This window comes from Symsagittifera roscoffensis, chromosome 5 (assembly GCF_963678635.1).
Source record: "Symsagittifera roscoffensis chromosome 5, txSymRosc1.1, whole genome shotgun sequence".
NCBI classification, from domain to species: domain Eukaryota; kingdom Metazoa; phylum Xenacoelomorpha; order Acoela; family Convolutidae; genus Symsagittifera; species Symsagittifera roscoffensis.
In genome coordinates, this window is record NC_087066.1 from 60,971,494 (window position 1) to 60,987,319 (window position 15,826).

At 35.8% G+C, this 15,826-nt stretch overlaps 1 protein-coding gene across 1 annotated transcript; it reads right to left on the bottom strand.

The window, feature by feature from the left end:
* Positions 1–2,511: 2,511 nt before the first annotated feature.
* On the bottom strand, positions 2,512–4,347 carry LOC134846815 (sodium-dependent phosphate transport protein 2A-like). Its single transcript, XM_063864210.1, has one exon. It carries the CDS (start codon positions 4,345–4,347, stop codon positions 2,512–2,514), a length of 1,836 nt encoding a protein of 611 aa, XP_063720280.1.
* Between the last annotated feature and the right edge of the window lie 11,479 nt (positions 4,348–15,826).

A 15,826-nucleotide genomic window follows, 5' to 3' on the forward strand; every position in this document is an offset into this window, starting at 1 on the left:
AAATGTCTCAATTTAGGTTTCAATGTAGAATGCATGATGTAATAGTTTTGTGTTGAAATTGTAAAGAGTAGTGTAAAGGCACCTGCGGATTTAGGACGAAGGGACGCGGACGCCATATTCTCGTTTTTAGGGAAGAGCGCGTGCCGAAAAAACGGGATATTTTTGTCGAAATTTTCCAAATTTGCCTAAAAGCGGCTTTTTTGACCTGTTTTTTCATTATTTGCCTGCGACGCAAATTGTTTGGTCAAAAGTGGTCTTCATTTTATTCCGGTATCGTTCGAAAAATCTATTTGGTCTACCTAAACAAATGGTCGACAAAACTTTCGAAAGTTTTTTAAAATCCGCTCCCTCGAGGAATTCCTAGATCCGCTCCTGCAGTAGTATTTATGAACAAAAAATGGCTCAATTTAGGTTTCAATGTAGAATGCATGATTTAATAGTTTTGTGTTGAAATTGTAAAGAGTAGTGTAAAGGCACCAGAGGATTTAAGACGAAGGGACGCGGACGCCATATTCTCGTTTTTAGGGAAGAGCGCGTGCCAAAAAAACGGGATATTTTTGTCGAAATTTTCCAAAATTTGCCTAAAAGCGGCTTTTTTGACCTGTTTTTTCAATGTTTGCCTGCGACGCAAATTGTTTGGTCAAAAATGGTCTTCATTTTATTCCGGTATTGTTCGAAAAATCAATTTGGTCGACCTAAAAAAATGATCGACAAAACTTTCGAAAGCTTTTTAAAATCCGCTCCCTCGAGGAGTTCCTAGATCCGCTCCTGCAGTAGTATTTATGAACAAAAAATGGCTCAATTTAGGTTTCAATGTAGAATGCATGATGTAATAGTTTTGTGTTGAAATTGTAAAGAGTAGTGTAAAGGCACCAGCGGATTTAGGACGAAGGGACGCGGACGCCATATTCTCGTTTTTAAGGAAGAGCGCGTGCCAAAAAAACGGGATATTTTTGTCGAAATTTTCCAAAATTTGCCTAAAAGCGGCTTTTTTGACCTGTTTTTTCATTATTTGCCTGCGACGCAAATTGTTTGGTCAAAAATGGTCTTCATTTTATTCCGGTATCGTTCGAAAAATCTATTTGGTCTACCTAAAAAAATGGTCGACAAAACTTTCGAAAGTTTTTTAAAATCCGCTCCCTCGAGGAATTCCTAGATCCGCTCCTGCAGTAGTATTTATGAACAAAAAAATGGCTCAATTTAGGTTTCAATGTAGAATGCATGATGTAATAGTTTTGTGTTGAAATTGTAAAGAGTAGTGTAAAGGCACCAGCGGATTTAGGACGAAGGGACGCGGACGCCATATTCTCGTTTTTAGGGAAGAGCGCGTGCCGAAAAAACGGGATATTTTTGTCGAAATTTTCCAAAATTTGCCTAAAAGCGGCTTTTTTGACCTGTTTTTTCATTATTTGCCTGCGACGCAAATTGTTTGGTCAAAAATGGTCTTCATTTTATTCCGGTATCGTTCGAAAAATCTATTTGGTCTACCTGAAAAAATGGTCGACAAAACTTTCGAAAGTTTTTTAAAATCCGCTCCCTCGAGGAATTCCTAGATCCGCTCCTGCAGTAGTATTTATGAACAAAAAATGGCTCAATTTAGGTTTCAATGTAGAACGCATGATGTAATAGTTTTGTGTTGAAATTGTAAAGAGTAGTGTAAAGGCACCAGCGGATTTAGGACGAAGGGACGCGGACGCTATATTCTCGTTTTTAAGGAAGAGCGCGTGCCAAAAAAAACGGGATATTTTTGTCGAAATTTTCCAAAATTTGCCTAAAAGCGGCTTTTTTGACCTGTTTTTTCATTATTTGCCTGCGACGCAAATTGTTTGGTCAAAAATGGTCTTCATTTTATTCCGGTATCGTTCGAAAAATCAATTTGGTCGACCTAAAAAAATGGTCGACAAAACTTTCGAAAGATTTTTAAAATCCGCTCCCTCGAGGAATTCCTAGATCCGCTCCTGCAGTAGTATTTATGAACAAAAAATGGCTCAATTTAGGTTTCAATGTAGAATGCATGATGTAATAGTTTTGTGTTGAAATTGTAAAGAGTAGTGTAAAGGCACCAGCGGATTTAGGACGAAGGGACGCGGACGCCATCCTCAGGGATTCGACCTCATTCCTAACCAAAGGATCCCCCTTTGTACAATTTTGAGATATCTCCTTTTGGCTGACTAACCCCAAAGTTTTTCTGAAGGCGCTTTTGGCGCCCAAGCTCGCGACTTTTGAGGGAGGAGCGAAATAGGTGTCGCAATAGTGTTTTCAGGGATTAGTGTTCACTTAAAAAATCATACTGCGATTAGTGTTCACTTAAAACATGGGACCGATCCGTTTCAACGTTTATTAATATGACATCAGAAATACATTTAGAAAAAAAAATTTGTTAAGTTTTTGAGTTGTGGCTGTCCTTTCGGTTTCGTAAATTACAAAAAAAAACAACAATTTATAGTTCATGTCAATTTCCAAATCTTTTGTTTGATTTCTATGGGCCAAGTTTTCTGATTAAGGTTCAGTTCATTCGTTTTGGCTAAAGGCCAAATTGACAGACGCCGGATTCACCTCGTCAGCTTGAACTATTACTTCATCGTTGTTTTTCTTTTTTACTCCTGTCAAAACAGCTGCGCCCTTGCTTAATTTGCTCTCAATAATCTTTTCTTTTTCCAGATTCACCAATACTTTGTCTGAAATATTATCTTCGGGTCCGCAGCGTTTGGAGATTTTCCTTGATTTTGGTCGGCAAAGGTTCAGAAAGGTGATTCCTGCGTTATGGTACGGCTCCAGTGATCGTAGACCTTTTGGCAAGAACTTAAAGTTCTTCAGCTTATTGGGAAGCACCGATGGAGCATAGCGTTGTAGAAGCTTCATCGCTGTGATAACTAATCCAAACAAGATCAGCAAGCAGCAAAAAACGGCGACGTACACCTCGCCAGCCAAAGAAAGTGTAAAAACGATTCCGGGAAACATAACAAATACAATGAGAATGTACACGACAGCAAACCACTTGTATTTTCGGGTAGTCTTTCCGAGATGTCTGGCACATCCTAAAGGTATCCTGCGTATCACCGGAATCGGATACCAGATTAAGATTCCGATTATGTTAAACAGCAGGTGGCACATACTGATCTGAAGTGCCTGCTCGAAGTTTTTGTCACTCGCCAGCGCCGCCAGCAGACCGGTGACTGTTGTTCCGATGTTGGATCCCAGAACCATGGGAAACGCTCGTTCAATTCCAATTATGTTCAGACCAACGAGAGGGGTGAGAGTTGAGGTGAAAATGGAACTGCTTTGCACTAAAATTGTCATCCCGCATCCCACCAGAATAGCAAAATATCCTATCAGAAAGTCAAGTTTCTGGAACTTGCCCGGGAACCCTTTGTTCACAAATTTGTTCACAATTTTTGCGATGTGACCGCTGAAGATGGAGTTCAGCACCTTGACGATGAAGAAAAGGCAGATAAACATTACGACAAGAGCAATTGTAAGTAGAAGTCCACCCGCAGCTTTGTCAGAATGTCCCCAGTCACAGAACAAAGCTTCGCAGTGCTGTCGGTCGGAGGGTAACTCTGTCAAGTTTCCACTGGCGTTGATGGCCTCGACCCACTTTTTCCAGTCCTGGGCATGAATCTTAAGAACCCGCTCGTCACTTCCAACGTCTTTATCCTTGGAGATTTCCTTGATAAAAGTTTTGTTGACTAAAACAACTCTGTCCATGAGAGGGTCGGTGATTCGTGACAGCAACTCGACTTCCGCGTCCTCGTTTGGAGTCACGTTCATCACGCCGACTATTTCTTTCGACAGTTTCGTCAGGAATCCAGTGATCCATTCTAGCGGCAACATGATCGCTACACAGAGCAGGTTGAACATGTCATGCATAGTAGCCGCCGCAAAAGCCCTCTCGTACATTGTCTTGTCTTGTATCTGCCCAATTGCGACAATAGTGCTTGTCACCGAAGTGCCGATGTTAGCCCCCATGACGATGGGAACCGCCTGATTGACTGTCAAGAGATCTGCAGCTACCATCGTCACGATGATCGAGGTGCTAGTGGATGATGACTGAAGAAGCACTGTCACTAAAACTCCAATAACCAGACCAGCCACTGGGTTGCTGATCACGTGATCCTGACTGAAGACTTCTCCTGCTTCCTTTCCTCCGAGTAGCTTGAAGGCGCTGCCCATGAGGTCCAGTGAGCAAATGAAGGCGTATAGAAGTCCCAGCACAATTATGACTCGCACAATTACCCACCAAGGAGCCTGTCGGCGTTCCAGTTCCTCCTTACCGACATCTGGTGAGGTCTCGGTTCCTTCATCATCGACAGGGGCTGACTTCTCTGGATCTTTGTTGGAACTCATTTTCAGTTTCGTTTCTCTATTCAACTCAACTGACTTAACAAAGACTAACTATTTTAGTTAAATTGAGCTAAGTTGTTTAATTGCTCTCACACTAGTTGCTGCCAACGAAGTTTTCAAAATGACCAAATTGAGCAAATGTTTTTTGTACAATTTGAGCCATATATGCTACACGCAAAATCACATCATCACGCCATCTCACCTTTTTGCTTTAACCCAATCAAATCAAGTTTTTTCTCAATTTGTTCAAGCTTTTACCATATATGTTCATACCGTAGCTTCACAGGCCATTAATAGTACTGCAACAATTATTTTCATTTGTAGACAAATTTAAAAATTCTGCAGTAATCAACATGTTTGTTCATGCATCAAACACGCGATATTAAGGTGTGTGAAATGTGATGTCAAGTTTTTTCTTGTCTCAAAACTTTTTTTGAACAAGACCTCTATGATATTGTTTGAGGTGATTTTGTGACTTTTATTCAAAGTGAACAAAATCAGTCTTCCAAGTGCAAATGACTTGGTGAAATCCAGTCGTCTGGTGTAAGACGACGCGTTGAAAAGGATCCAAAAATCTACCGATGAAAAAAAACAATGTTGTGTTATGGAGTAGGAGTAGAGATGGTCAAAAAATTAATTAATCGCAACCCCCAAAAATCAATTGTTGTTTGGTGCAATCAATTAATCTGGCGAGGGGGTGGCAGGGACTATTTTGTGAACTGGAGCCGCGATATTTTCCAATTATCTTGAAAATGTATTTCTAATAAAGTTTCAAGATAATCGGAAACTCTCACGCCTCCAGCTGCCAAAATAATCCTCCCTGCCACCCCCCCCCCCCCCCCTCCAGATTAATTGATGATAGGTGAAGCTGATAAGAATTAATTCAATTTGTTCTTTGCTAATTTCAGTGGCAAAAACACTTCAAAGTTTATTTTCTAGCGGATTTAGGGGGTGGAGGGGGGGGGGGCAATTAGGGGGCATAGGGTTTAACCTTGTACTATGTTAAGATTTCCATTTTGGGTTGACGGACTCTAAATGTTTTTTAAAGGCCAATATATAATTGTTTTGAGAAAGAGCGCGTCAAAAACAACGCAAATCTTTGGTCAGAATTTTCAAAAAGTGCCTACAACTGCTGTTTTTGGCCGGTTTTCTCAAAAAATTGCCTGCGGCGCAGAGAATTTGGTCAAATAATAATTTTTATAGTGATTTGGGAGCGGTCACAAAATCTATTTGATTGACCTAAAAAATATCGACAAATATTTCAAAACTTTTTTTGAAAATCCGCCCCCTCGAGGAAAACCTAAATCCGCACCCGACTTTGAGGCTGATTCACTGATCCTAGCCAGCCCTGCATTGAAGTTTAATTCTTTTAATTTGTTTTAATTTGATAAACTATTCTAATGCTAAAGTGAAACTACTAAAAGTAAGAATCTCAGATAAGTTAAGGAAATTAGTTAGGTTATAAAAAATATTAAAATTAAGTGACAACTATGCTCTCAAACGGTAGTTTTTATGACATCTTATTTGTCAAAATAGGGTCTTTACAGTGTTCTCGGAGCGCTCGAAAATCAATTTCGTCGACCTTAAAAAAGATAGTCAAAATTTTTGAAACATTTTTGAACATCCGCCCTCCCCCCCACAGCCCCTCGGGAAAATCCTAGATCCGCTCAAAGTTCACAGGAATTTAGTGCTGAGCTCAATTTAGCAGAACACAAATGTTTTCTAAAACGGAAGCCAGGTAACTGAACACTTTCTAAATTTAGAGATTACAAATCATATTATTACATAACTTGTATGTAAGTTCGGATGTTTGCACTTACGGATGTCTGACCTATCGGATGTTTGCACTAGCACCGTTTCTAGTATATGTTCACGTTTCTTTTAAGAGCTTGAATTGACCTGGCCAAACTCGAGAATCATCTAGAAAATTTTGTCATACGCGACTGTCGTGCAACATTTGAACTGAACAAAAAAGCGTTCGTTGGTGAAAAGATTGAAATAAATATATCAGTTTAGTCGTGTTTTTCAGCCGAGAAAGGCGATGAAAACTTTACCACCAAATATAAGTGCAAATGCGTTCATGCGTTTTATGTATATTTATGTATGTATATTTATACACCAACAGAACTAAAAACAACAGAACTAAAAAGAAAAAGACCAGTCAAAAGCCCGATGGCCTCAAGAAACTGATCAAATCTGTGTTGCAGAAAAGCTATTGTTTTTTCCATTTTCTTAAAAAACTAGAAACATGCACAGGATAGTTTTACTGAAAACTAAATCTTATGAATTTGAAACTATTGTTCCCCTATAGTATACTTAGTAGAGAATTAGCACCATAACCTATGAAGAGCTAAGCCAATGGCTAAGCAAATGCAAATTGTAATGAATCTCCGGACCAAGTTAACATCCTCCCCCCAAATCCATTAGGGGGGAGGATGTTAACTTGGTTCTGAATTCGAACTTTCAGCCAATCAGAATAGGACATTTTTTATGGGGGGGGGGGGGGGGGGGTAGAGGATGTTGACTTGATTACCGTAAAATAAATTAGCGCCGTAAAATATATAAAAAAAAAACACCATCGTGTTTCTGCTTACAATACGCTAAGGTGGAGATGTAACTTTTTAATTGTTAAAACAACTTCAGCAAAAAGCAATAATAAATACAAGTCTGCTCGTATATCAGGGCAAAGCCGTGAATGTTCCGACTGTCCTTTAATTCATATCGAATAGTTTTTGGGAAAAGAAAATATTGAAAACCTATACCTTTTGGACCATATCAAAATGTGAAATTTTGAGTCGTACGAAATTATTACGACCAATTAGCTAGCCTCAATTCAATTGGGAATGATTTTGTTGTGCGGGATAATTCGCTATGGCTCAACTTTCTGTTGTTAAAATTTTCGTCTGTTAAAATGAGTTTCCAATAATTTTTGAAATCATCCAAGATGTATCAATACCTTGGTGAAAGATGTAACCTAGGCCATTAGTGTTTTTTTTTAGAAAGCGCGCTTATAGGAGTTAGCAACTTTGGAAAAAAATGAGTCGGTGGTGAATGAGTCCGGCAGACAGTTTTTTCTGCAAACTGAATGGAGGCAAGCTAGTGCGTACAGAAAAGTGTTAATGGGTTCAATTTTTAAAAATTCCACATACATATAAATAGCTTTGTCGGCAGTTTTTGTATATTGTTTGCATTAAATAACTCAATCTGTTATATAATTAGTGGGGCAAGCAAGAGAGCCAAACAATGAAATTGAAAACAAAGTTACAGAATTTTCAAAAGCGAAATAAATTTTATAGAAAATAAATTTTAAATAAGTTTTAAATGTTAAACTTCAATTTATTTACGTTTTCAATACCAGATTTTCTAAAATTGGGAGAAAATGAAATCACTTATTGATTCTAATGTCTTTTTCCATTACAAAGTATAACATCAAAAATATTACATTTTAGCCGTTTAAAAGAATGGGTCGCTTATACAAAAATTCTAATGGCTTCTTGACGCATGCGTTCCGAGTTGTAACATGCACTGAGGTTTCATGGGTAAAAGTAAATTATAGTGGAACTTTGTTGGCTATATTTTTGTCTAGATATTCGATTTTTGTGGTTATGATACAGTAATGAATTATGTTGATCATTGTATGGATTATATGGTCCAGTTCATTTTTAATATAAAAAACCCAAACTTTTTAAAAATTGTTTGCAATAGATTTTTTTTGCTGCATAAATTTCATAAAAATGTTTTTTTTGCAATTTTTTTAATTGCTAATTGAAACTACGCAGAAACGGAAAAAAAAACAAATCAAAAAATTGGGCCAAAACTTATTTGAATTGAGGGATTTTTCTTTACATTGCCACAGTTTAATCAGAATCAAAATCGTTTAAATGTTTTCCAAGCGAGCTCGATAATCTCAAAACAATAAGTTTTTACAGAACTACTAAACAATTTGTAACACTGGTTTCTAAGCTAATTGATCAGACCGTTTGAAAAATGGGAAGGAACTTTGTGTTTTACTTTTTGTTCCGACTTTCGATACGAAAGTAACGGAATATTTGTGCTCGGGGTGGGTTTTTTTCTTCAAACAAATTTCGACTTTTTAACTAGCCATTTTTGACGGAATTTTTTTTATCATTCGAAAAGTATTGTTGTCCTGAGCTTAAATTTGAAAAGATATTTCACCTGTGATCATTTTTCGTACAGTTATGGGGGTTTAAATATTGCCATTTTGGTCAATTTGGGACAATTAACGCGCGATATATTTCGCGCTAATAACGCGTAAGTGATATTTAATCAGCTTATAAATCGTTCCAAATTGGTTCAAGGAAGCTTATATGCCTTAATTGATTTGTTAATAGGAACAAAATTTATCACTTTGTACTTAATATGACGTGTGGGGGAATGTTTTCACAAAAAAATCTCAAACTAAAAAAATAATTCATTTCAATTTTATTTTATTACATTTAAGTTTTCATGTTATCACAGCTCCATAGACCTTAAAAGGCACTCGGAACATTCAGGGCTTCGCCCTGTTACGAGCAGTCTTGTTTCTTTTTGTCTTCCACGCAAAATCAGGTTCCAGAAAAATCATCGGACTAGGTTGAAATATATATCATATTAAAGCCCTTTTAGTTGTGATTCTGTTTTACTATAACTCTCAAATATGCCAAATCTATTTTTGTTCAGATCTTTTGATCACCACATGCAGGAAAAACGACACCAATGTGAAAAAAAAACATTTTTGTATTTTTTTAAGACTCTGGCTGGAACATTCTGTGCTAATTTTACAGTAACCGGCTATCTTTGTTCATACTTGGAATCATACAAGACGCAATAGAAAGAAAAGGAACAATTGAGGCTTTGCGTTAATGAAAAAGTTTTGTCAACTTTGGATTTTTTTGTTGATACTCAACAAGTTAAAACCAGAAAATGACAAAAATTGCAGTAAGGCATAATTTTAACTGTTCCGCCTCTCCTGTAATATAATTCAAAAAAATGCTGGATGCAAAATTATATTGATCAAATTGATATAATATTACGCCTTATCTTGTAACGAAAATTTCAAAAAAAAAACTTCAAGAACTGGATAAGAAAAACAACAAAAACCGATTATTCTGTTACTTTTTGTTGAAACAACAAGACTGGCAGTCATTCTGTGGAAACAACAAGACGGGTCTTATCAGCGAGAAATGTTGATTGCTCTGACTGCCTACTAACTCACGACTAAATTTTTGGCAAGCTAATAAACAAACTCTGACATTTTGATTTTGATATAACTGAGTCTTGCAGGGAAACAGTGACACAAAAAGGCTGACCTGAAGTCATTGTTCCGACTTTCGATACGAAAGTAACGGAATATTTGTGCTCGGGGTGGGTTTTTTTTTCTTCAGACAAATTTCGACTTTTTAACTAGCCATTTTTGACGGAATTTTTTTGATATCATTCAAAAGGTATTGTTGTCTTGAGCTCAAATTTGAAAAGATATTTCACCTGTGATCATTTTTCGTAAAGTTATGGGGGTTTAAAGATTGCCAATTTGGGAAAATTAACGCGCGATATATTTCGCGCTATTAACGCGTAAGCGGAGATTTAATCCGTCTTAAAATCGTTCCAAATTGGTTGAAAGAAGCTTATTTGCCATAATTGATTTGTTACAAGGAGCTAAATCTATCTTTTTGTACTTTATATGGCGTGTGGGGGGATGATTTTCATAAAAAATTTCAAATTTTAGAAGAAAAAAAATTTTCACTTTATTTTATTACATTTAATTTTTTGATATTTTTACTGCTCCATAAGACCTTGAAAGGCAGTCGGATTATTCAGGGCTTCGCCCTGATACGAGCAGTCTTGTTTTATTTGGAATGCTCAGTTCAGCACAAAAGAGCATGAATGAAATTGCTATGCAAATATAATGGATTATTTTGCTATTTGCAACTGTTTTACAGTTTTGCAAGCAGAAAATCTGAGAAATTCAAAGTAAAACCAAAATAGTTCTAATTTTAAAGTAACACTTGCTGTTTGTAATTTGTTGTTTCTGTTATTTGATGACAGTTCTTGAATTGAAGCAAGTTTTGAACGGTTTGAGCGGTTTTTTAGATGATTGCGCTCAAAATTTTGCTTCATATTGAACGGATTTTGAGCGTTTTATATTAAAAAAAAACCGCCTAAAAACCGCGCACGGTTTGAGTGGTTTTTAGGCAATTTTTCTAGATAAACTGCGCAAAAACTGTTCCAATTTTGCGCGGTTTTTGAGCGGTTGTTTTTATATACCGCTCAAAAGCCGCTCAAACCGCTCATTATGAAGCAAGATTTTGAGCGCAATCGTCCAAAAAAACTGCTCAAACCGCTCAAATATTGTATCAAGTTAAGTGAAAAATTTCGACGCAGGAGTACTCAATCAGTGCGCATTAGCCAACATAGTTGGACAAGATTGCTCGTATCAGGGCAAAAACCTTGAGTGTTCGGAATCCTTTTTCTGGAATATCTCTATGGAATAGTAGTAATATTTCGCATAGTTGGATAGTAATAGTGGTAGATGTTGGGATTGAGCTAGAAGGGAGTGCAAGAGCGATCCCAAATATTAAAATACGATAAAGAGTTTTGAACGCCCATGCTATGTATTAGTATTGGGTATAGCGCTATGTTAAAGTATTAGAATTTACAATAGATTTGGTAAATATTCGGCGTTTGGGTAACGGTAACAGCAGGCTAAGAAAAAAAGTTTTCGAGTAAAAGTCTCAAAATTTTTTAAAAATTTTGGAACAGGTTACCCAACTGCCAAACATCTCTTATGTTTTGTTTTTAGAGTTTGTAATGAAGATATCACGTAATTTTTTGGTTTTTGAGAAACAAATGGTAAGATTTTTTTGAGCAACAAAGAATTTTTTCTCTAAAAACTTAAAAACACAATAAGATTTGAGCGACTTTGACCTAAATTTTGTTTTATTTGGTGTTATAACACGTTAACGCAATGCTCAATCAAGCTAAAATTATGCTGAAACCTACTTACACTTACAAAAAATTAAGCATTTTGAGAAAGAAAGGTAAATTACAAAAAGCTTGTGAATCACTGCATCGTGTTTTAGGTTTATTGCAATTTTAAAACAAACAACGGTGAAATCAATGAAACTCTGCTCATTGTTTAAGCACACCAGATTGCAATATTTTGTTCTTTTTCAAATGTTTTTTTATGATATCTATCATCTTGACTTATCTCTATGGGTAAAATAACTAAGTCCTTCCTTTGTCTGCTCCTATGTAGCAACAAAATCATTTCCGGTTCTAAATCTTATGTTTATTGATAATACGTTGACTGCTTTTCGAGTGTTTTCCTGTAATCTGTCATCGATCCATGACCAGAATCTTCTAGAACTCGTTTATTTGATCCTTTGCAGCTAAGTTTGAACTTAATTAACTTGTTTCATAGCAGCTATATGTTTCACAATATATAGAGAGCATCTTTGTGCATCTGACTGCTTTTTTAAAACATTTGCTCCTTTTTTGTTTTTTAACGGTTAGTGCAACATATTGATTGAAAGAAACTAGATTTCGAGTTTGCCTTGAAAGAGTCTCTGCAGTCAATTTCTCTCCGTTTTTCCCAAGCAGCTCTTTTATCTGACTGGACACAATCCTAGAACAGGAGTGAATAACGCGAGTCGGCGTTCAATTCTAATTTTTTCAAACTTGATTACCTTAAGAACTTTTCAAGGAAATTATAGTAGGGCTCCAACATTCTCAGCGTTGCCTAGTGCAGTATAAAAACCATCGATTATTGATTCTCTGTGCTCAATGTTTGGTTTCAACATTTCCAGCTCATACAAGTCCTTCTCAACCGTATTCAATCTTTTGGTCACGGAATCATTAGTTCCTTTAAGGGTTATTTCATTGTTCTGATTTTTTGTGATTGTATATCTGGATCTATCCATGATCTGATAATCATCTGAGGAGTTATCTAGAGTTTCATAGTTCCAGCCTCTACTCCTGATAGAAACTTTTAATCTCTTTCTATTCAAGCATCAACGACAGCTGGGCGAAACTGCTATTATGTTTTTCAGGAGAATTCTGAGCAAAAGGGTGGATTTGGTTGTACTGCTAACCAAGTACGTTATAAAAATTGAAGAGCGGAGTAATAACTTTGGCAAGCACTTCTTTATTTGATCTGGAAAAACTGATTTTCAAAGAACATAGCCAAAAGATTTTTATTTTTCTCCTTTTTGCTAAAAAACAGTCCTCAAAAAGTTGAAGTTTTTTGAAGGGTGAATGGGTTCTGACATTCTGACATGATGATCATCAGTTTTGAAAACTCCCACTACTCACACTCCCTAATTTCTTCAATTTTGTATCTTTTCTGTTTATTGTACTTCCGTCTCCCGTCATCCAATTTAATATTCCCTCTCTCAATGAAGTATTGATAGCATATGGGATAATAGCATAAAAGTGATAATTGCATAGCAACAACCATTGCCACTTGAACAGTCATTTTGTTCTGCTTCCCAGATGTGAAGTGTTCTCAATTTTGCTTTGTGGTCTTGTTTTTTAAAGAAATGACATGACCCTTTTCGAAAAGTTGAACGTACCTTCCGTTGAATTTCTCCATATCCGTGTCAAACTCCCAATTCGTGTATAGCCTTGTTGGAATATGTTCACAAATTGAGTTGGAGTAAAATTGGCGTGCTTCAAGTCGAAAAATCGTTTTACAATAGGTCGACAAATTTCTGATGAATGTTTCATCATTTACACCTTTTTAAGCGAACGCTCATGTGGTCCACCGTTCTTGAAAAAGGCATCACATAGTTGTCAAATCACTCAAAAAAACTAAAAAAGACTGGAAGCTTTATAAAAAGGGTCTAGAATGGTTGCTCCATCCAAAAATTTAATCAGCTCCAAAAAAATTGTACATCTTCAAACTTAAGTTACTCAAAATCAATTCTTTTTTGATGACCTCCTCTTGCAATTCTTCATCGCGAACTAAGTAAGATATTAGCTACAACTCGATCAAAATTTAATCATACCTATCCCTGTTATATTCAAAAACCGATAGAGTATATGCAGATTTTTCTTGAAACAATCATTTTAGTTTTCTGAGTTTGCAATAGTTAGGTTGAGATATCAGTTTCCTCTGTAATTTCACTGCTTTGGTCTTTGTACTCAAACCTTTGACTTGAATATTTCCTGCCTCTTTCATTCAACTGATCAAAAAAGATCATTCGTTCATCGATAGGTAATTCAATATCTTTAAATTTTGTTCTCATTTCAAGCTCAATTTTCTCTGTCAAAATGTCAAGGTTTAAATCACAATCAACGAAAAGATTATGTTGGTCTTTTTTGTACGAAAAAAGGCTTCATCAATCAAAACTGAAGATTAGGAGACTAAAATCGGAACATTTGTTCAATCCAGGTTGTAGTTTGTGTCCCTTTCAGTTCTTTCATAAGAACAAATATCGAAGCTAGATTATCGAGGAGTTTTTTATCTAAGCAACTTAAATATTGAACCCCTCTAGCGTTTCAGAGGGGTTTCCCCGGAGCTCAATTACGTTTTTTAAAGTAATTGTGTTCTACTCATCCTTAAAATTTCAAAGACTTTTACTGCATTGATGTGATTTGTGGCTCACTAGGACACCATAAGCACTTGCAGAAGCTATCAGTTTTCTTTGCATGAACAATATAATTGTTGAACCTAAGCAATTTAGGTATTTTGTCAAACTTTTATTGGTTTTTCTGGCTATTTTTCCTAGATATCACCATTCTTGGCAATGGAAACTGATTATAAAGATGTTTTTTTTTGCAAACTTTCCTTGGCAAAAAAAATCTTCTACGGAAACTCCTTGATAGTTTTTAGGATCTTGAAAAAGATTTTTTATAATATTGGTAAAGTACCTAGAAGTGGGAAAGTCGAGATCATTGTGTCCGTTTATGTGCGCTGTCAATGCAAGAAAAGTCAACAAGTGATTTATTAATCGTTACTTGTCTTTGTTGTATCAGAGACGGTTCACTTAACAATTTCGCAGTAAGGGCTCGGGTAAAACCAAAGCTGGAGATCCAAGTGGCAAAAACTGTAACATTTATAATCAATTTAAAATTCCACAATGAGATCTATCGTTTTTAGGTAGATGTCTCCAAAAATCAACCTTTTCTAGTTGTCTTTGAGTTCTCATCAAGTCTGTTTAAGTACAAAGCAAAAAGAGTTTTTCAAAAAAATGTTTTCATAGGCTTACAAGTATTGCTTCTCACCGTTCTGAAAATTTTGAAGAACACTGAAAATTTAAATTCCTCATTTCTCCGATTTCCTATCTCATTTTCCACCAGAAACATTTGGCAAGCCCTAAGCTCCTCCTCTTATTTCTCTACAGTTTCCCGTTCCACGGCATCTCGTACAGGACTGTCAAAGTATCACTTGATTTCCGTTGTTTTGCTCCATGTTCCATTCTGCGATGTTGTTACAGACGGTAACCAAAATCACAAAAAGAACAAACCGTCGAATAATTCGACTTAGAGAGAGCATGCTTGCAGGCAACATTACAGTTACTCTGGTCAATGTGTTCTGTATAAAAACTATTCTTCGGACATTTATACTCCGTTTTCCTGACCACAATCCCCACAAATTCTTTCTCACTTCAAAAAAGGGCAGTATTTGTCTAATAAATGGAACAAATTTATGGGGGTATTAAATCAATAATCCACAATAATAAATCGAAATTTGATTTCAGATTGAAAAAATTAAACAACTTACATTTTTTCTATTTGTGTTCTTTGTGTAAAAACTCCGAGTGATATTTTATTGGATTATTTTTTTTCATAATTTTTGGACCTTTCTTTTTCACAAAGTATATTGTCTGAATTAGATCTTTCCGACTAAATACTGGTCTATTTAGGGAAATTTAGTGAATCAAATAGTCCGTTTTTGAAGCATGTTTTGCGTATATTAGCTTTAATTTGCGGCTGACTTTACTTGACAAGAAAAACCAAATTAATTCTGGAAAATTTGAGTATATCAAAAATCCCTATGAGAGTACATCAAAGAATTGTTTCCTACTCAAAATCTCGATCTCTCAAAACTTCCCATCAAACTTTTTTTTACTGAAAAAATTCCAATTTCACTGAAAAAATTGGCAGTGAAAAAATCACCATTTTCCAACTCTCCTCTCAAATCACGTCGAGATTTAAAAATAATAGCTAATTTTAAATGAAAATGAGAAAAAAAATGGTTGACTCGTTAAAAAACTGAAATGAAGGCTACTTGTATCAATGTTACTTTCTCATTGTAATTTTATCGGCAGTTTTTTACAGCAAATAAATTGTGTCAATTAATTTTGCGATTTCCTTTGTGTATATAGTTATATTAGATATAGAATTTCAATTAACTATCTGAAAAATTTTAGGGCTTGAAAGCTATAATACCCTGGATACGACAACCTATTTCAAAACAAAAATAAATAACTATTTTTTTCTGATTAAAAACGACAAATACTTTTAAAAAAATTAGAACGGA